General features: G+C 42.0%; 1 protein-coding gene across 1 annotated transcript in view; it reads left to right on the top strand.

The window, feature by feature from the left end:
- Positions 1-22068, top strand: part of ZNF235 (zinc finger protein 235) — a gene marked incomplete at its 5' end in the record, with an annotated part of 57649 nt that overhangs the window by 5183 nt on the left and 30398 nt on the right. The window contains 3 exons of the mRNA XM_081216048.1: positions 12641-12705; positions 16164-16290; positions 17097-17192. Coding sequence (XP_081072174.1) covers positions 12641-12705; positions 16164-16290; positions 17097-17192 — 288 coding nt within the window. The remainder of the gene's footprint in view (positions 1-12640; positions 12706-16163; positions 16291-17096; positions 17193-22068) is intronic.

Genomic DNA, 22068 nt, shown 5'->3' with positions numbered 1-22068 from the left:
TTTCCTGGAATTTATGGAGCTCTGAATTGCTGCTAGGTTTTAAAACCATGTATGTTACCACATCAGCTTTCTTTCCCCTTAATTCTCATGGGAGAAATATCCCAGCAAGAGCTGAAGGACCACTCTCTGCTTTCACACTGCATTCCAGGCAGTGGGTGATAAAGGTACTTTTCTCCCAAGCTTGCAAGTTATTCCAACCATTCCAAGGCTTCACAGCCCCTTAGACATGAGCATAACTTTCCAATGTGATGTTCTAAGGCAAAAATGACTTTAAACCCTGTCTGAAAAATCCCCTGCTAATCCCATCTGTGAACATTTTATTAACTATTTCGAGTAGGGCCCTGGTGTCCAGATGTGTAGGTTGTGCAGCGTGGCCCTGATTCTGAAACATTCAGCTCGGCAGAGTTATATAGAGCCTGTTCATCAAGCCCCTGCCACGACAACAAAAGAGACAACTTTTTTTTTTTGAAGTATAGTTGATTTACAATGTTGCGTTAATTACTGCTGTGCAGTAGTACATATATATACATTCTTTTTTAAAGTATTCTTTTCCATTATGGTTTATCATAGGATATTGAATATAGTTCTCTGTGCTATACAGTAGGACCTCATTTATCCATTCTGTATATAAAAGCTTACATCTGCTAACCCCAGCCTCTCACTCCGTCCCTCCCCCAACCCCCTCCCCCTTGGCAACCACCAGTCTGTCCCAGAAGAGACAACTTTTTTTCTTTTAAAGATTTAATTTTATTTATTTTTGGCTGCACTGGGTCTTCATTGCTGCACATGGGCTTTCACTAGTTGTGGCGAGCGGGGGCTACTCTTCGTTGTGGTGCATGGGCTTCTCCTTGCAGTGGCTTCTCTTGTTGCAGAGCACGGGCTCTAGGTGCGTGGGCTTCAGTAGTTGTGGCACAAGGGCTCATTAGTTGTGGCTCACGGGCTCTAGAGCGCAGGCTCAGTAGTTGTGGCACACAGGCTTAGTTGCTCCGTGGCATGTAGGATCTTCCTGGACCAGGGCTTGAGTCCGTGTCCCCTGCATTGGCAGGTGGCTTCTTATCCACTGCGCCACTGGGAAAGTCCCCAGGAGAGACAACTTTTAATTGACTGTTCTTACAGGGAGGGAAGTGAAGTTCTCAAAACAATTCCTCTGAAATCACGTAACAGTGAATTGAAAAATTGAAAAAAAAACTCAAACGTTTAGATGTCTGTCTAAATTTAGAAACGTAGGAATCATAGTAATGATAAACAGTTTAGAAAAGAAATTTCTAAGCCTGAAATTATTTTGGAGGTTATCAAGAACTCACAATAGTTGTGAGACAACTTGTAGTCAGTATCAATCTAGAAAAATAGGACTAGGTGTCCAGAAATCTAGGTTGTGCAGAAATTTCCAGACATGTTTTAAATATCTAGATTTTAAACTTCTAGTTTTAAATATTGAATATTTAGACTATATAACATAAGCCCAAATGTGCTAGAGTATTGACTGTTATTGGTTTTCATTAAAATTTCCACTTAATGCAACTACATCATTTATTATGTAAGATTCTACAGGACTTTAGTGAAACTCAGTGAAAAAAAAAAAGAAACAAGTTATCAGTATGTATCAAACCCCAAACCTCTCTCAGTCTAAAACTGACACTTACACATAATACTTAATTCTCCCTTTTGATTTAATCTTTTCTATAACACAAACTCTTCTAAACTCTGCCTCAAAATATTCTCCATGAAGGAGCACAACCTCAAAATACATGGCATTTCCATCTGCTTTTCTCATTATAATTACATTACCATAAGGAGTGAATTCTTTTGCCAAAACTTGTGAAGTTTCAATCTTTATTGAGGTGGAATTTTTTGGTTGGTTTTTTTTTTCATTTGTTTGTTTTTGTTTTTAGTTGTTTGTTAGTGTTGTCTTTTTTGTCACTTTGCAGCCAACTGATTTTTAATTTGGTCTTCAGTGGGTCTCACTTAATGCCGAGTGGAGCACTTACTGGTTTCTGAAGCCTTGTAAATCAGAGAACATGTTACATGGTGAAAAACGTAAGCTGAACCTTCCCACAGTTTATTAAAATTTCCTTTTGTGTCCTAAGTGTGAAATCTTGAAATCTCTGAACAAGGCAGTCACTTGTCTACATTTCTGAATTCTCTGTCCTCATAGGAGGCAACAAAGAAAGTGAGGTGGAAACAAAGAGCTTTCCTGCTAGCAATTCTAGCAACAGCTTGCCAGTGATTTAACCACGTGTCAAAAGTCTATGATAGGGCTTCCCTGGTGGCGCAGTGGTTGAGAGTCCGCCTGCCGATGCAGGGGACACGGGTTCGTGCCCCGGTCTGGGAAGATCCCACATGCCGCGGAGGGGCTGGGCCGGTGAGCCATGGCCGCTGAGCCTGTGCGTCCGGAGCCTGTGCTCCACAACAGGAGAGGCCACAACAGTGAGAGGCCCACGTACTGCCAAAAAAAAAAAAAAAAAAAAGTCTATGATAGATTGTTCTCATTTCCAGAAATGAGGCAATTCCTCCTGTAAGTATAGGCAGGAGCACTAGCTCAGTTTTCTGAAGACAAAAATTACATCTTGAACCATAAAGGGGGTGGTTCCAATAATGTAAAAAATTCAGCTTCCCTCCTCGTGAGGCTCACATTCTTGGTGGAAAATACGTCTGACCAAAGCACAAGATAATCAGAGTAGATGTCAGCAAGTTCCCATGAAAAAAGAACCACGAAGTATGGTTGGTGTGTTGGCAGCTTGGTTGTATCTTAGACCACTATGACATTCAGAGAGTTTGCAAAAGAGAGAAATCTAATAACTCCAGTAATTATGGAATAGCCAGAATGAAGCTATTAACCAGTGATCAGCATAGAATAATTCACACAGCAAAGAAAAGCTGCCAGTGTCCTGCATGTGCAAAGGCCTTCAGTAATGTCTCCGACTTTGATCTTCATCAGCGAGTCTACTTCACAAAGACGCTTTACATATGTAACGAATGTGGGAAAGGCTTCTGTTACAGCTCAGCTCATTGTATTCATTGGAGGCTTCACATGGGAGGAAAATGCTTTAGGTGTGGTAAGGGCTTCGTTCAGAGCTCACAAATATGGGAAAGGCTTCAGCTGTAGATCAGCACTTACTGTTCATTGCAAAATCCAGACAGGAGAGAAACGCTATTAACTGTCGAGTGCGGTAGGGCCTTTGTTCACACCTTGCATCCTCAGGGCCATTAGAGAATCCACAGAGGAGAAACCCATCAACCCGGATGTATGTGGGCAGAGCTTCCGTCATACACCGCACAGAATGCTTACTGGAAAGTTCACGTGGGAGAGAAACTGTCCAAATGTGAGGAAACAGGAAGGGCTTCATTTGTAGCTCAAACCTTTACATTCATCAGGGGATTCCCCATGGGATAGAAACCCTGTAAATGTGAGGAATCTGGTAAGGCCTCAGCCAGCTCTAACACTCCTAGACCTATCATAAAATCCACACTGGAGAGCAACTGTGTGTATTCTAAGTAAGTGAAGAGGGCTTCAGTCTTCAGGCCCGTCAAGGAGTCCACACTGGAGAGAAACAAATATGAGCATGTGGGACGAAGTTCAGGAGAAACTCGCCTTCTGAAATCCATCTGGTAGCCCATACAGGAGAGAATCCCCCTATTTTTTAAAAAAGAGCTGCTTCTATCAATTCATATTTTAAAGTTCATCAGAAGACACCCAATCGAAGGAAACCTTATAAGCGTGAGGAGTATGGGCAGGGCTTGAAGTTGGAGTTTGCGATGTCAGGTTCAGTTTTCTCCTGGTGAGAAACCATACACATGTAAGGAGTGTGGAAAAGACTTCAGTCATAGCGAAGATCTTAAAATTCATTGTAGGATCCACACAGGACAGAAACCCTGTAATTGCAAGGACTGTGGAAAGGGCTTCAGTCAGGCCATTCTGGTCCATCAGAGAGACAGCAGTGAAGAGAAAACATTCAGATGTGAGAAGTAAAGGGTAAAGACTGTGTCAGAATCTACAGCCTCAAGCCTGCCAGAGAGCCCCTACTCGGGGTTGGGGGCATGGGGAGAAAACCATAAAATTGTGAGGTGTGTGGGAAAGTCTTCACTGGATTAATTGGAGGACCCACGTGGAAGAGAAACACTATGAATAGGGGATGTGTACTGAGTGCTTTGGTTACACCTCAAGACTTCAGCTGCATCATAGTCTCCACTCTGGAGAGAAACCATACAAATATGAAAGTATATAGTATGGTTTTCAGATGGTTTTTGTGACTTCAGAATCATCAGACTGTTCACACAGGAGAGAAACCTTACCATTATGAGCTATGCGGTCAGCGCTTCAGTTGGAGATCACATTTTATAAATCATCACATTTATCCAGGGTGAATTTTGAAGAAGTGATGAGAGCGGGAGGAACTTTATCAGAGGATCCACGTAGGGAAACAGTTCTATGAAATAGTGTCTGTCAAAGACTTCAGTGAGGTCTAAATTTATCTAATCCTTTGGTCCAATAGGAGGGAAGATATTTTCATTAAAGTCTGTTTCAGGGACTTCCCTGGCGGTCCAGTGGTTAAGACTCTGCGCTTCCACTGCAGGGGACACGGGTTCAGTCCCTGGACGGGGAACTAAGATCCCGCATGCTGCGTGGCCAAAAAAAAATAAAGTCTGTGTTTCAGCCATAGCTCGACACATCCCAGTGGTTAAGAGCCCACACAGCAGAGAACCCTCATAAGTGGTACACTAAGGACATCAGTCAGCACGGGGGCATTTATCACACATTACTCAGGAGGGAGGCCTTAGAAAGGATGACTGTGATCAGGTCCTTAGAAGTGTGGTCATAGACATGCCAAGACTGATTCCCACTAGGATGGAAGCTTCATGAGGGCAGAGCTTCTGTTCACTGCTGAAGCCACACAGCCTTACTAAGCATTGCTTAGTGCTTTGTAGGTGTGCTCAGAACTTGTTTTATTATATGATTAAAGAGAGAAAATGTATATAAAAGGGAGAAAATTGTATTAAGTTCATCTGAAAATTTTCTTATAAAATATATTCAGAAGAATCCAATGGTCTTAATAAAACGAATTCAAGTAGATGGTCAAAATGCAGAAGACCAATAGTACTACAATTCATCATCTAATTTGGTCTTACACTGGTATGTGATTGGCTCCTGTTCTCTCCCCAGCCTTTGTTCTTATAGTGAGTGGGAAGATTTCGGGGCTGATCAAGGAAAAAGATATGACCAGGAAGTGGCAGTGGTACCCAATCAGGTTCATTGGGATGGTGCTTTGATAAGATCGCATGTGTGAAGGGAAGTCTCAGAGCATGAGACCTTCCAGAGACTACGGTGGGTGGCCACCACCACCACTGACAAGAGAAAGAGGGCAAGGGAACTTCTGGGGCAGGTGGGGATTGGAGGGGGGTGCTTACAGGTCTAAGTGATGTCGCTCGGCAGTACAAGGCGGAGTCTTGGGGTCAGAGAACTCTGAAAGGCAGCAGCTGCTTAGGGTCTGTTACAGCGCCAGGGTTTGTCTTAATCTCTGGCTAGCAGATGTTGGATGCAATTTTGCAGAGTGTACAAAATAAGCAGGCTCCAAATGACTTAAAATGTGCTCATTTGGGCTGTATTAAAATAATTGATTATATGAGGATTTCAGTTTGGCACCAGCAGGCTTTTGAGCTCATGGTCCCAGGCGGCTATAAAGAAGTAAATAACATAGAACAACAAGGTCCTACTGTATAATACAGGGAACTGTATTCAATATCCTGTGATAAACCATAATGGAAAAGAATATGAAAAAGAAGATATGTATATATATATATATATATACATGTATAACTGAGTCACTTTGCTGTACAGCAGAAATTAACACATTGTAAATCAACTATACTTCAATTTTAAAAAAAGTAAACAACATAGGGCCAATAAACAGGGGCTATCGGCTAATTTACAAAACAGTTCTCAAATTGGGTTCTTAGTATTTGGGACCCTGTTTCGTATTCCATCTCTTGTAAACAATCTGAATTCAGCTATCCTTTATGATTTTTGTGATGGTATAGCCTGGCTAAAAAATCACTTTTGTTAATCTTTCACTAACTGGATACTCCATAACACTTAAATCTTTTGACCCCACTAGAGTGTTAAAGTAGAATTTTACTGTAACACTTAGAAAATGTCAAAAGTAGTTGCTAATGACAAAAGTTGTCACAGTAAACTTTAAACTGATAATTAGTTTTTTTATTCTTCATCTTTTCATTGAGGCTTTGATGTGATTATATTCAGAGCGCTATAGCATTTCTCCCATCAACGTTTGTTAGGTAGGGCTGTGTTGGATTTGAAGAATATTAATTTTGTCAAGTTCCCTATCCAACGTTCCTCCTCCTAATCCTGAAGAAAAAAAAAATTTTTTTTAATTGTTGCATGTGGTCATTTTATTTTCATATGTTTTCATTATTGGTGTAGGCTTGACAGTCTTACACAGTTTTCTCTATGGGTAGCTGTAAAAAATGTATAAATTTCAGAGAGGAGTTAGTATATTTTGAAATGTTTAATGTGTATCTCTCTTTGATCTGCAAATCTTAGAACAGGAATTTAAATTAGGAAATTTAAAGCATAGAAAATATAATTACCATGAATGATGTCACTAAGTTTTCAACAAATGGATATAACGAGTGTTCCTCAATAAGAATTTGAGTAAGATTTGATATACTTTGATATGCTTTTAATAACATGGAGCTGTTAAAATGATGGCACAAACATGACGGGACATAATCAGATTTACGGAAAATAGGTTCTGTCTACAGATTAATATAAAAAACATATGAACATATGTACATGTGTATATGTGCATCAGATAGCATGTGAAGGACACCTTGTTCTGATGAGGATTTTATGGAATGTTTCTTCTACTTTTTAGATTTTGCAGTGAATGTCAGTTTACTCAAGCAATAAACCTCTGTAAAATGGGATCTCTGAAATTATCAAGTAAACTCACCCACACTCTTTCAAGTGAGGTCATCCCCCTTAGAGCTACAGAGCTGTGTTCTTATGGCTGCCTCTCCTTCTGGGGAGAATCTTGCCACTGCCTAGATTCGGGGGCTGGGACAGTGACCCGCTTCTCATGGAGTGCGACCTCTGCTGGATGAGCAGGATACTGCACTGGTCTTATTTGCCAGCCTCTCCTGGTTGATAAAACGATGTTCTGGAGTTGCTGCTTCCTGATGATACGGAAATAACTGGAACCAGCACAGAATCAGAGGGCACCTTGGTTCCACCTAGGTCATGAGGCTGCTCATTCTCTTTAGGCTTATAGCTCTTAGGAGCGACAGCATTTGCTGCTTAGCAATTCTGTTTCATTTTGAGTATTTTTCTCCTGTGGGGCAATACTGTCTGAATTCATGCTCATCCTTCCTTTTGCCCTGACAAGTAAGTGATGTCTAGCTTCAGTACAGAACTGTTGGCTTGCTATTAGTAAGTAGAAAGTGCTTCTACTTACTTCTGTGTTCCTGTTTTGTAGAGGAAAAGTTCAATATCAATGGATTCTTTTGCTTTTATGAGTAGCTTGTTCTTTCTGCTTGGAGGGTTCTAAGATTTTCACTTTAACCTTAGAATTCCAGAATTCTGCCAAGATGGGAATTTTTTGTTTTCTCATCAATCCAGGCATGACCTTTGGTAGCCTTATCAGTCTGCAGCGTTGCTTCTTCAGATCAAGAAAATGTTCGTTCATTATCTAGTTCATTATTTTCTTGCCTCTGTTGTTTCCTTCTCCAATTCTCAGAATTCCTTTTACTCACATGATAGATTTCCAGGATATACGTTTCACATCTCCTGTCTTCCCATCATTGATTTCCAACTGATTGTATTTCTGTGCTGTATTTTGAGAAATTTCTTTCACTTAGTCTTTGAGATGACTATCTTTGCCCTCATCATTGGTAATCCTCCCCTTAAATTCATCTACTGAGACTTTTAATTGGTAAATTGGAGATGGGACTTAGATGAGTGTGTGTGCCCTTGCTCATGCACTTGTGCACACATACATACTGAACTTAAGTTTCCTTAAATAATCCTATTATCATTTTTTTTAAATTCAAGTTTCATCCCTCTCCTCTTGCAGCTCAGTTTCTGCAGGTGTGTGTTTTTTGTTCCAGCTAGTCTTCTGTCTTGGTTATTTGGATATCCTAGATGACAGCGGACATCTAGGTACTAGAAAATAGAATTATATCAATCCCCATGAGTGCGGTGACCCTATCTCCCAGTTGTCTATAATAGTGCCAAATTATATCTATTGCCTTAGTGTAATTAGGAACTGTACCCGTTTTCACTTTCAAAAATGTCCCAATTTAGGGAATTCCCTGGCCGTCCAGTGGTTAGGACTCAGCACTTTCACTGCCAGTAACTAAGATCCTGCAAGCCGCGTGGCCAAAAAAATAAAAATAAGACCACTGTTTTTCACATATTTGCCGTTATTTTTTTTTTTCCTCTTCAAAGGTGTTTTGCCCAGGATTTGTATTGGCTTCATTTGGTCTTTGTTCATATGTTTCCAGTTCTACCTATGAAGTGGTCTCTTTGTCAAAAGAGATGAACTTAAATCTAATCAGTAAGCTGGGATGAAGTGAGAGAGTGGCATGGACATATATACACTACCAAATGTAAAATAGCTAGTGGGAAGCAGCCGCATAGCACAGGGAGATCAGCTTGGTGCTTTGTGTCCACCTAGAGGGGTGGGATAGGGAAAGTGGGAGGGAGACACAAGAGGGAGGACATATGGGGATATATGTATATGTATAGCTGATTCACTTTGTAATACAGCAGAAACGAACACAACATTGTAAAGCAATTATACTCCAATAAAGATGTTAAAAAATTAGGACATTTCATATCAGGCCATTTAATAAATATTTTTCAAAATGTGAACTGCAAAAAAAAAAGTCTAATCAGGCCTTTAGATTTAAATTTTACTTGATAGGAAACACATAGGCTAGAAGAAGAAATTATTTATTGACACAAAAAATGAACAATGGAGTGAAACTGAGCAGGACCCTCTGGGGTCCTCCTGGGCACAAATGCCTTTCTGTCATCCCCATCCCCCCCTACTTTTGTCAATTTTTGAAAACTTTCATAATAAAAAGCTACAAAATATATTCCCTGCCTAGGAGAAAAACCATGGTTTCCTGGTTCACTTGGCTTATTCACTCACCAGACACTATTTATGTCAGGAGCAGAATAGAAATATGTACTAAAATGTCTGAAGCCAAATGAATTAGGAAACAATTCAGGATTTTATATATGCACACATCACAATATTAAATTCCCTGCAATGGAGCTGCTTTTGTTTGCCATAACAACCACTATGTTTTTTTAAAATGAAGTTCAAGATATTTTGCTTTTACAGCCTAATCGATGTGGGTTTAGCCTTTTTGCAAATTCTTAGCATATTGGAATGAACTGCTCATTCCACAGAACCCTCTCAAGAGCCCTTAGGTGCCTTGCTGAATAAAGGAAGCAAAGGAGTCAAAACACTTTATTCCAGCCTCTCCCCTCCCCCCAAGACAGACAGCTTGGAAACTGAAGACTGAGACTTCCTACCTACCTACCTTCCCTCCCACAATTTACTGTGTACATTAACATAACTATTCAGTTTTACTAGCATGCCTTTACTATTCCAGAAGATTCCTGCCCAAGTTGCTTGATTGTTCATTAAAGGAACTTCCACAAGCACCTGTCAACTCTTCTCTTTAAAGAACATCAATAGTTTGCACCTGTAGGTTCCTCGCCTACAAAAATCCTTGCTCTTCCCACCAATCCTGGACTGCAGCATCATGACCGTCATGGAATCCCATTCGTCTTTTGCACTGAAAGATCCCGCCTTAAACCACACTTCCAATTCTCAGTGAATTCCAGCCTTGTCTTCCTGGCTCCGCGGACACTGTCAAGGTGCGGAAGCTCTGTGGAGGTGGTGTCATCACGTAGCAATAAACTACGTTTTTGTCTCATTAACAGGTTTTATTGCTGATATTTGGGGAGTCAGCATTGGAAACAAGTTTGAAATCCAGTGTTCCTTAAGTTCTGTGTTAGGCAGTTCAGCCTAGGTCACTTTTACGTTTCTCACTTTTTAGTCTACCCTTTGCCTCCGCTAAAAATGTTGGGTTTTAACTTATTTTCGTAATACAAGCCTCTCTTTTCTCTCTTATACGGCCGCATTTTTTAAAAATTCGCAATTATTGTTACCCGAAAAACTATCTGCTTACGTTATTTTCTCATGAGCTTTAAGAAATGAGTAAAACAAAAGGAATCTGACAGTTCCACCAACAGTGACTAAATCCGAGCCCGCTCCACAGTCAAAACCCGAAACAGCTGGTGGGAAGAGCGGTTCTGCGAACTTCATTCTGGGAAATGTAGTCCAGGAGCTTCGTGAAATCTGAGGCGCTTCCGTCTGGGGATTCTGGGAAGTGTAGTCCGGGAACTGTGTGTAGCCCGGGGCACTTCCGCTCCGGGAAGGCGAGGTCGGGGCCGAGATTACTCCCAGGGAGGTGAGTTAACCTAGCGTCCCTGTGATCTCTCCGAGACTTCTCGGCCTCTGCGTGGGGCCACCCGGTCCTCGCTCCTGGGGCAAGGAAGCCGCGGCGAACGGCGGAGGGCGGGAGGGGGCAGCGGCGGCGGTGTGCATCCCCTCGGCGAACCTCCCGTGTCGGGAGCGGGCTCGCGTCCTACATTGAGTTTGACGGTCTCCCGCGCTCTCTGCTCCCCCAGCCCTCCTACCGCAACTACCGGCCAGCTATGTCTGTTTCTTGCGGTAAACTATTGAGCGGGTTGCTTAATCTCTCTCTGCCTCAGTTTCCTCCGGTTAGTTCCTTCCCATTGATGTTCTTTTGAGGATTAAGTGAGATTATATTTAAAAAGCTTTAAAACAGTGCCAAGTGTACGGTAAAATGTTGGATGTTACTATAAATTCAGTGATAATACTTAGGCTCCCTGTTGTTGGGAAGCTCCTGCGAGCCTGGGATGGGGTAGGAGCTCCAGCTGCAGACCCATTGTCCCTTCCCTGATCACTGAGGTGGGTTTGTTCTTGGATTCCTGGATTCTTTCTGGACGCTTGTTTAGGAAGGAGAGTTATCTTCAGCTGGATCCTGGGAAAAGTCCTCTGTGGTTTATCCCAGACAGAGAAATGATCGTGGTTACGGCTTTGCACAGTGCCTGCGATGTAGCCAGGCTTCAGTTAAAAATGTTCAGTATTGTGTAACAACCCCGTATTGTTAATTTAAATGCAACACGATTCCTCAGTCTTAGGTTTTTATTAGTCATTGTTTACCTTCATGCATATGCGAGGAGAAACTTCGTTCTTTCAGCTTAATAACACGTGCAAGTAGTTACACCTATTAAGGGAAAAAAAACCCGTGGCAATTTAACGTTCATTAACAACAGCACAAATCATCTGTGAGACCACCAGTCAGAATTAGGCTTTTTTTGGAGAGTAAGGGTAAGTAAAGGGACAGAGTCATCATCTCTGAAGTCTGTTTCCTAAGATTCATCTTCTGTAAAGCAGATTCGCAAAGGCAGTTTTATGAATCTTAAGAGCACCTACTTGTCTGAAGCTGCAGGAGGGAATTCTGGCATTATTATACCCATTTACAGGTAGACTGGATTGCGGCACAGAGAGATTAATAACTTGCTCAAGGTTTATGCGACTAGTAAGTAGAAAGTGATAAGTAGAAATACTAGAATTTGAACCCAGGCATTTTGGCCCTGATGTCAAAAGCTCAGCTTCTCTGTACACGGGTGTGGAATTGAATCTTGGAGACAGAGTTTTGGGTGAAGTAGAAAAGGATAGCTTTATTACTTTGCCAGGCAAAGGGGGACACGGTGGGCTCCTGCCTCGAAAAACTGTGTCCCCACTTGGAGAGGATAGTGGGAAGTTTTATAGTAATTGTTCAAGAAGGGCGTGATCAGCTCGTGGACATTCTCCTGATGGGTTGGCGGTGAGGTAAGTGGGAGTCGGCATCATCAACCTTCAGGTTCCAACTGGTCTGGGGTCTACATGCTTGTGGGCACCATACCATCATTAACTTCTCCCACCTGGAGGGGGTTTCAGTATCTGCAAAACAGCTCAAAGATATTGTTGTGTGTATCCATTGGTGGGGAACCAGGACCTTGCCCCAAGGCTGCACTATTGTTTCTCTCGACTGTTTGTTTGTTTCTCCCTTGTCTCGCATCCCCTCCCTTCCCTAATGAACAGCTGCTTGAATCTGCCCGTTGGAACTCAGGGTCATGGAGGCTGAATGAAGGCTATTTCCTGTAGTCAAAGAAATGGGGGACACAGAAAGGCTTTGTGCCCAGGAGCCCCACAGGGCCCTGCTCGGTATCAGCCCCATTAAGTTGTTGGTACCTCCCGTCTGCCTCTCGTTTCCTCTAATAGCCAGCCTCAGGAATACTCTGGGAGCTACAAGAAACATGTGGGTGAGGGCTGTTTATGGATTGTTAAGGAACTAAGGCAGCTGGCCGAGGAGGCCCAGGGGAAGCTGGAATCCAGCCCCTGTTCTCACTGGGTTATGTTGTCACTGCATTTGCCTAGAGAAAGGGGCCCCTCTTCCAGATCACGTGAAGTACCATGTGGACTAGCACTGTTCCCAGCATCTCTCTCATGATGGCTTTCTTTCCCTTCCCCAGTTTTGCCTTCGCAGAGCTCGGCGCCTTTCCCCAGCAGGAAGAGGAAAAAAATGACCAAATTCCAGGTAAGTCAGGTTTGCTTTTCTGTTTCTTAAAGTGACATCTCATTTCACAAAGACTGGACACATTTTTCTCCTGCTTGGGAAGGATAAAGGGAACCAAAGGCACTTGAGGAATTGTATGGCGGCCCCTTGCTTTTTGTTTATTTCCACATAATGATGTGAAAATTAATAGATAATTTTTAAAAATAAAAATGTTCCCATAATCAATTATACTCCAATATAAAACAAGAAGTTAAAAAAATAAAAAATAAATTCATTACCCAAAAAAAACCAGTTCCCACGTTCTAAACATGTTTACAAATCAGTTTTCATTTTCTGACATTTCTTTACATTAGTGTTTACGTGTGTTGATTTGTAATCACAGTTTTCAATACCATTTTGGATTTTTATTTTTTTAATTTATTTAATCTTGCTTTTTGGCTGTGTTGGGTCTTCGTTGCTGCACGCGGGCTTTCTCTAGTTGTGGTGAGCAAGGGCTACTCTTCATGGTGGTGCGTGGGCTTCTCATTTTGGTGGCTTCTCTTGTTGTGGAGCACGGGCTCTAGGCATGCAGGCTTCAGTAGTTGTGGCTCGCGGGCTCTAGAACGCAGGCTCAGTAGTTGTGGCGCACGGGCTCAGTAGTTGTGGCTCACGGGCTTAGTTGCTCCGCGGCTTGTGGGATCTTCCTGGACCAGGGCTCGAACCGGTGTCCCCTGCCTTGGCAGGCGGATTCTTAACCACTGCGCCACCAGGGAAGCCCCACATTTTGGACTTTTAAAATTGTATAGCTCCCACAACTTAAAAGGTCACATCATTTTCCATAGTTTACCTAGTATTTTTTTCTGTTGTCCATATTTATGTGGTTTATGAATTTTCCCATTTTAAGATGTTTGCAGTGACCGTTTTCCTACATATAACCTTTCTTCCCAAAAAGGAATTCTGAGAGTTCTGCCATTTTCTTCCTAAAAGTTTGGGAACTCAGTTGTTTTCTCATGGGGAGCCTCACGTTTTGTGGCTGGAATGTCTAAAGCATGGTTTCATGCAGCAGAGTCTAGCTGATACTGAACTAAGAGAAAATAATTTTGTTTTCAAACAAGAACTAGATTCTTTAATTCTAAGTTACACCACATATGTATTATAGTTAAGTATCTGTTTTGTTCACTGCTATGTTAGTATATTTTAAAGAGGTACACTGATTTTGAAAAGTCTAGTAGCAGCAGGGACTGGCCAGGCATCTACTTCATGGAGCAGCTGTGTAAGGATATAGATGGTCTTATCTGCATTTTAACAGAAACAGATCTGTGAACTTTCAGATACCTGTGAAAATCCACTCAGTCCCCAGCTGACGCTAAAGTTTCCATTGCCTGAGCCAGGACTTCCAGGTGTCCAGTGAGGATGATTGGAGAGACCAGAAGAAGAGTCTGCTCCACATGGGGCCCTGAGGCCATGCTGTATGTGTGCCTGGCGTGGCTGGAGGACTCCAAAAATAACACTGCCCTCAGTGTGTTCCTTTTCTTAGTGCCTGTCTCTTCTTTGCCAGATGGGTCAACTAGTTGTTTAATACACATATGCTCAGGACTCCAGTCAGAACAAATGTCGAGATGGGCTAAGTCTTTAGAGAACTTTTTTTTTTTTTTTTTTTTTTTGGCTGAGCAGCTTGTGGGATCTTAGTTCCCTGGCCAGGGATCGAACCTGGGACCCTGGCAGTGGAAGCACCGAGTCCTAACCACTGGCCTGCCAGGGAATTCCCTAGAGAAATAATTTTAATTGTCATAAAGGAAAACACCATATACTAAGGCATGAGACACAGGAAACAGGAGTGAGGGGTGCAGGTGGGAATTTGTACATGCTAGAAAAGGCTTAATATTCTTCATAGGAATCTTACTGATGCATCAGCTACCTCAGTAGGATTACAAGCAAGGCACATGAACAAGTGATATGTGGGGGGAAAATATTGAAAGAGTTGTTTTGATGAAGTTAAATAAATGGAAATTTTTTAAAAGAGCTGATTTTATCACTTACCAAATTACCCAAGATTTAAGAAGTAAAATAGGGCTTCCCTGGTGGCGCAGTGGTTGAGGGTCCGCCTGCCGATGCAGGGAACACGGGTTCGTGCCCCGGTCCGGGAGGATCCCACATGCCACGGAGCGGCTGGGCCCGTGAGCCATGGCCGCTGAGCCTGCACGTCCAGAGCCTGTGCTCCGCAATGGGAGAGGCCACAACAGTGAGAGGCCCGCGTACCGCAAAAAAAAAAAAAAAAAAAAAAAAGAAGTAAGATAATGTCCAGTTTGGGCCAGAGTATGGAGAATCAGGAACACTTTTGATCTGTGACAGGAAGAGTTAATTGGGAGAATTGCCATTTTACTAGCAAAGGTGCATATTTTTTTTGACAGTGCAGTTGCCACTTCTTGGAACTTAGCCTAAGGAAATAACCAGACAAGTTGGCTAAGATCTATGTGAAAGTGCGTTTTTTGCATCATTATTAGTAAATTTTAAATCTTAAATTATTGTACTGTTGTTTATTTGGAATGCTTAAATGTATATTTTTTCACTTTTATGAAATACCATGCAGCCGTGAATAATGATAATAGTAATAGTGATGGCTGACATTTTTTGAGTATCTAACATGATACTCGCTGGAGGTCCAAGCGGTTAAGACTCCACGCTTCCACTGAATGGGGCATAGGTTCGATCCCTGGTCGGGGAACTAAGATCCCACATGCCGTTCAGCGAGGCGGGGGGGAAAAAAGTGTCAAATATATCCTAAACCCTTCGCATATTCTCATTTAATCCCATCAAGTACCCTATGATGGTGTGCCCTTGTATAGATGGGGAAATTGAGGTATTGAGAAGTTAGGTGACTTGTCCAAGGTCACAAAGGTAGTAATGGACAGAGCCTTAGAGTGTGAACTGAGGCAGTCAGTCTCCAAAGCCTGTGCTCTTAACCTTGACACTGAATGCTGCCACAGTTGACAGGTACAGCATGTACCTGAGACAGAATGAACTACCTACCTCCCCCCACGGAGGTACTGAAGGCTGGTTAGATTGGCAGTCATTGACAAAATAGTGGTACTGCCCAGTGAGAGAAGGAGATAGGCACTATTATTATAAATACCATTGGGACTACATTAACTCAACATTTCTTACAGAATTTGGCACTTTCAGTGAAATTGTAAAATGCGTGTATGCCTTGATGTAACCGTGACAGTTTTAGAGACACCGCTATATAAAGGGCACCGTGTTGCACGTATATAAGGTGTTAAAATTTTTTCTTGTCGTTCCTTCCTCCACCGACCCCACCACGCCAGCATCTTTGGTGTGACTGTGGAAGGGGAAGAGGAGACGGTGTCCTAAGAAGAGTGGTTCAGGCTGCTTAGGATCTGGAACCAGCCTCCCACGTGCCTCCTCCACCTTCCCAGTGCTTCCCTTCTCCCAGGGGAGGTTGGTTGTAAGATTAAGGCTACCTGTGTTTGGTGTCGTAGGAGGCGGTGACCTTCAAGGACGTGGCCGTGACCTTCACGGAGGAAGAGCTGGGGCTGCTGGACTCCACCCAGAGGAAGCTGTACCGAGAGGTGATGCTGGAGAACTTCCGGAACCTGCTGTCAGTGGGTGAGGACGGGCGCCCTCCCTGTGACTTGGCCTCATCCCCCATGGGCAGGGTTTCCCAGCCTCGGTACTACTCCCTTTTGGGGCCAGATGGTTTCTTTGTCATGGGGACTCTCCTGTGCATTATAGGATGTTTAGTAGCATCCCTGGCCTCTGCCTGTGACTTCCAGGCTTTGGGACTTCTTAGAGACCAGAGTTTTCCAATCCCTTTGGAGCATGGAGACAAGATGTTTCTAGTCTTTGTTCCAAGGTGAACGTTTGTCTTTTGTAACTGCGCTATAAGTGAACAGTTGAGCTTGGCTGCACCTGGCTCCTTATTTTATATTATATCTTTTTTTCCATCCCAATCTCCTGATTTATCCCTCTCTCCCCCACTTTCATACCTTTTTAAATTTTTTTAAATTAATTTTTATTGGAGTATAGTTGCTTTACATATTATATCTTTTTTAAATTGGTGGGTCATGATCCATTGGTGGGGCATGAAATTAATTTAGTAATAAGTCTTGTAATAATGTAGAATAAAGTAGCAGTGTCAGAGCCCCTTAGCAAGAACGGTGCACATTGTAGCAATAACTGCAGCGCTTGCAGTAAATATAGTGAGACTCTGCAAAGGACGTGATGACACAGGTCATTTAGCCTTTTGTTTCAGTGATTCATGGGGGTAGTCACGTGTTTCTAACGAGAATGTATTTCTCACAACAAGTCTGATCAAAAATGTTCAATAAACTTTGGGGGAGGGGCGGAGCCTTCCATCATGGGATTGGAACCAAAATTGTTAAGTACTTTTTTTCCCTTTAATGTTTTCTCAGGGCACCAGTCCTCCAAGCCAGATATGATATCCCAGTTGGAGAGAGAGGAAGAACTTTGGATGACGGAGGTCCAGACCCAGAGAGGTGGGCATTCAGGTGAGGACCTTGCCGCCAGAGTCCCATTATCCTGCCTCTGTTCTGGATAATCTGTCTCTTCTTTGTACAGCAGGCAAAGAGGCCCTTTGAAAACCTCAGTCACATCACACTCCTCTACTTCAGGCCCTCCCCTGGCTCCCCATTTCACTCGGAATAAAATCCAACATATTTAAGGGGCCCCTGAGGGCCTGTAGTGGTGTCCGTTCACCCCGCCTTAACGGTCCGCATTTTTCTCCTGTCATTTCCCCCTGCCTTGCCCTCTGCCAGCCCCACTGGTTCCTCAAATATGAGGATTGCGCTTCTGCGTGAGGACCTTTTCCTCTCTTTTCTCTGGCTGGGAGGCTGCTACCCCAGAGAACTCCAGCCCCTGTCTCTTATTCATTCATGTCTCTGCTCGGAAGTTCATCTCACCCACGGCCTTCCTTGACCACCCTTTTAAAATACCATTTTCACTCCATAACCTTCATTTGTGTCTAAGTAGTGCACCTCCAGACTTCCTAGCATATATATTTTTTTAATTGTAGAAAAACATAACAAAATTTATCATTTTAATCATTTTTAAGTATACAGTTCAGTGGCGTTAAGTACATTCACATTGTTGTGCAACCATCAACACTCTTCATCTCCAGAACTTTCTCATCTTCCCAAACAGAAACTGTCCCCAGTAAACAAGTGCTTGTTCTCTCCTTACCCCCAGGCCCTAGTAACCGCTGTTCTACCTTCTGTCTCTGTTATACAGTATTTGTCCTTTTGTGTCTGGCTTATTTCACTTAGCATGGGATCTTCGAGGTTCGTCCATGTTACAGTGTGTCAGAATTTCCTTTTTTAAGGCTGAATAATACCGCATTGTATGTATAGAGCACATTTTCTTCATCTGTCGATGGACGTTTGGGTTGTTCACAACCTTTGGTTATTGTGAATAATGCTGCTGTGAACATGGGTGTACAGATATGTGTTTAAGTCTCTGCTTTTCATTCTTTTGTGTATATACCCCGGGTAGAAATGCTGGATCATGTGGTAATTCTCTAATTTTTTGAGACACTGCCATACTTTTTTCCATAGTAGCTGCAGCATTTTACATTCCCACCAGGAATGCAGAAGGGTTCCAGTTTGTAGCATCCTCACCAATACTTGTTTTTTGTTTGTTTTTTATAGTACCCATCCTAGTGGGTATGAAGTGGTATCCCATTGTTTTTGATTTGCATTTTTCTAATGATTCATGATGTTTAGCATCTTTTTATATTCTTATTGGCCACGTGTTTATCTTCTTTGGAGAAATGTCTATGCAAGTCTCTTGCTCATTTTTGAATCAGGGTGTTTGTTGTTTTTAGGAGTTCTTTGTGTATTTCGAATATCCCTCATCAGGTATATGATTTTTCAAGTATTTTCTCTCATTCTATGTGTGGCCTTTTTACTTTATGGAGAAAGTCTTTTTTTCTTTTTTTTTTTTTTTTGGCGGTACGCGGGCCTCTCACTGTTGTGGCCTCTTCCGTTGTGGAGCACAGGCTCCGGACACGCAGGCTCAGCAGCCATGGCTCACAGGCCCAGCCACTCCGCAGCATGTGGGATCTTCCTGGACCGGGGCACGAACCCACGTCCCCTGCATCGGCAGGCGGACTCTCAACTACTGCGCCACCAGGGAAGCCCGGAGAAGGTCTTTTAATGCACAAAAGTTTTTAATTTTCATGATGTGAAATTTGTCAGTTTTTTTTGTTGTCACCTGTGCCTTTGGTGTCATATCTAAGAAACCATTGCCAACTCCAACATCATGCAGCTTTTACTGTTTTCTTCTAGGGGGTTTATAGTTTTAGCTCTTATGTTTAGGTCTGATGCATTTTGAGTTGATTTTTGTGTATGGTGTAAGGAGGGGTCTAACCTCATTCTTCTGCATGTGAATATCCAGCTTTCCCAGAACCATTTGTTGAAATGATGGTCCTTTCCCCATTGAATGGTCTTGGCCCCCTTGTCCAAAATCATTTGACCATCTATTCAGTGGTTTATTTCTGGGCTCTCTGGTCTGTTGCCTTGGTCTGTTTGTATGTCTGTCTTGATACCAATACCACACTGTTTTGATTAGCTTTATAAATTTTAAAATCAGGGTGTGAGTCCACCAACTTTTTTCTAATTTTTCAGGATTGTTTTGGCTATTTGGGTTCCCTCGAGATTCCATATGAACTTTAGGATGAGTTTTCCTATTTCTGTGTTGGGATTTTGACAGGGATTGAGTTGAATCTGTAGATCCCTTTGGGTAGCATTGACAAAGTAATATTAGATCTCCCTGTCTGTGAACATGAGATGTCACTCCATTTTTTTAATGTCTTTAATTTCTTTTACCAGTGTTTTGTAGCTTTCAGTGTACAAGCCTTTCACCTCCTTGGTTCATTCCTAAGTATTTTATTCTTTTTGACGCTATTGTAAATGGAATTGTTTTATTTCATTTTCAAATTGTTCATTGTGTATAGAAATGCAATTTTTTTTAATTGAAGTATAGTTGATTTACAATGTTAATTTACTGCTGTAGAGCAAAGTGATTCAGTTATACATGTATATACGTTCTTTTTCTTAAATATTCTTTTCCATGATGGTTTATCACAGGGTACTGAATATATCAATAGTTCTCTGTGCTATATAGTAGGACCTTGCTGTTTATCTGTTCTATATATAATAGTTTGCATCTGCTAACCCCAACCTCCCACTCCATCCCTTCCCCACCCCTCCACTTTGGCAACCACCAATCTCTCTCTGTGTCTGTCATTTTGTTTCATAGATAGGTTCATTTTTTTTTATAGGTTCATTTGTGTCATTTTTTAGGCTCCATATATAAGTGATATCATATGGTATTTGTCTTTCTCTGATCATCTCTAGTTCCATCCATGTTGCTGCAAATGGCATTATTTCGTTCTTTTTTATGGCTGAGTACTATTCCATTGTATACATATACCACATCTTCTTTATCCAGTCATCTGTTGATGGACATTTAGGTTGTTTCCATGTCTTGGCTATTGTGAATAGTGCTGCTGTGAACATAGGGGTGCATGCATCTTTTTGAATTGTAGTTTTGTCTGGATATGTGTGCAGGAGTGGGATTGCTGGATCATATGGCAACTCTGTTTTTAGTTTTCTGAGGAACTTCCATACTGTTTTCCACAGTGGCTAGAAATGCAACTAATTTTTGTATGTTGACATTGTATCTTGCTACTTTTAATTCATTTGCTGGTTTTAACAGTTTTTTGTGTGTGGAATCCGTATTCCCAGCCAGGCAGTCATCTTCTCTGCCATTTATCTTATCCTCTCTGCCCCTCTCCCCTGATACTTAAACAATCACATGACCTAGGTGAAGTTTTCTGATAGACATTTCAAATGTGATTCTATAGACGTCACAGATGCAGCTGTGTAGACAAGGAGAATCTGTGTAGGAAAAGAGAAGAAATTACTGAAATGAACCTTTTGCAATTCTGAGTAAGTTTAATTTGTGTAATTTGGTATTACTCTTAACTCATTTATCATAAGTATTAGAAGAAACACCTTGGGAATTCCCTGGCAGTCCAGGGTTAGGACTCTGCACTTTCACTGCTGAGGGCCCAGGTTCAATCCCTGGTTGGGGAACTAAGATCCTGCAAGCTGCCCAGCACAGCCCCAAAAAAAAAAAAAAAAAAAAAGATGAAGCAGCTTATACATTTAATCCTTGCAATAGTCCTGACCACCTGGGTGATTATCTGTTTTTTATGGGATGAAACTTATGCCTTTGAAAATGTCATATAGCTTGTAAGTGGGTGAGTCAGGCCTTAAAGCCTGTTTGCTCTTATTAGAGGCGCTGATTTAAACCTGTTAACGTTTTTGTGGACCCCCAAACTACCAATTTGCCATTTTCCTGCAAGTGCAGGATCTACTACAGAAGTGGAAGAATTTCAGAAACGTATAAAACGTAGAAAGTTAGTTAATCCTAAAATTGTGTTTGTGCTTCATTAAGATAATCATGTAATAAACCACCAACCTGGGGGCATACGTGATTAAAAAAAAATGATCTCATGGGATCCCATGGGTAACCCCACAGTTGAGTTCAGTTTTAACATTCATCTTCATGTTTTTTGTCGAAAATTGAACTGACGATTTAAAAAGTTAATTCTCTGCTTCTCCGCCTTCCCCACATACACACACCACCTGGATGATCTGGTTTTTCTCCTTTCCATGGCTTTAAACGTTTTATTTTGGAAATATTAAAATGCAAAAGTAATGAAAATAGTAGAGCACAGTCTGTATGTTCATACCGTCTCAACAGTCGTCACTTTCTGCCATTCCCGTTTTATGTATCCTCCCACTCCTGTTTCTGCTGGAGTATGTCACATCACCCACAGATACATCAGTGTCTCTCCACAGCAAGAACTCACCTCATGCCTATCCGGTGATCAGTATGGATGCATGTATATTTATTTTTACTTTGCGTTATATCCAACATGGCATCGTCTATTTTGCTGTCACATTGTTCCTGCTTTGACCATTGGGAGCTCTTTCAGGCTGGCTCCTATACCCCTGTGCCTCGCCCCATCCTTTTGTGTTTGGAGCGTTTCCTTTCCTTCTGACTCTACAAAGTCCTCCCTGTCATCTTGTATTTTTCTTACCCAGCCTTAGAATCAGCCATCTGCCCAAGGACTCCTGGTTCCTTTTAGTGGAGAATGGTATAATATTTGTGCACTAATCAAAATGCTTTTTAGTCAAAATGCTTCTTAATCAACCTTACTGAGAAACAACTTACATAAAGTAAAATTCACCCTTTTTGAAAATTTATAATTTGAGAGTTACAGAAATGGTACGTACATAGTGTAGAAAGTTCCTGCAAATGCCTCACCTGGTTTGCCCATTGTTAACAGCCTACCTG

Source organism: Mesoplodon bidens, assembly GCF_964165515.1.
Source record: "Mesoplodon bidens genome assembly, chromosome: 18".
Lineage (NCBI taxonomy): Eukaryota > Metazoa > Chordata > Mammalia > Artiodactyla > Ziphiidae > Mesoplodon > Mesoplodon bidens.
Note: the sequence above shows the minus strand (reverse complement) of the source record. Positions and strands in the feature narration are given on the sequence as shown.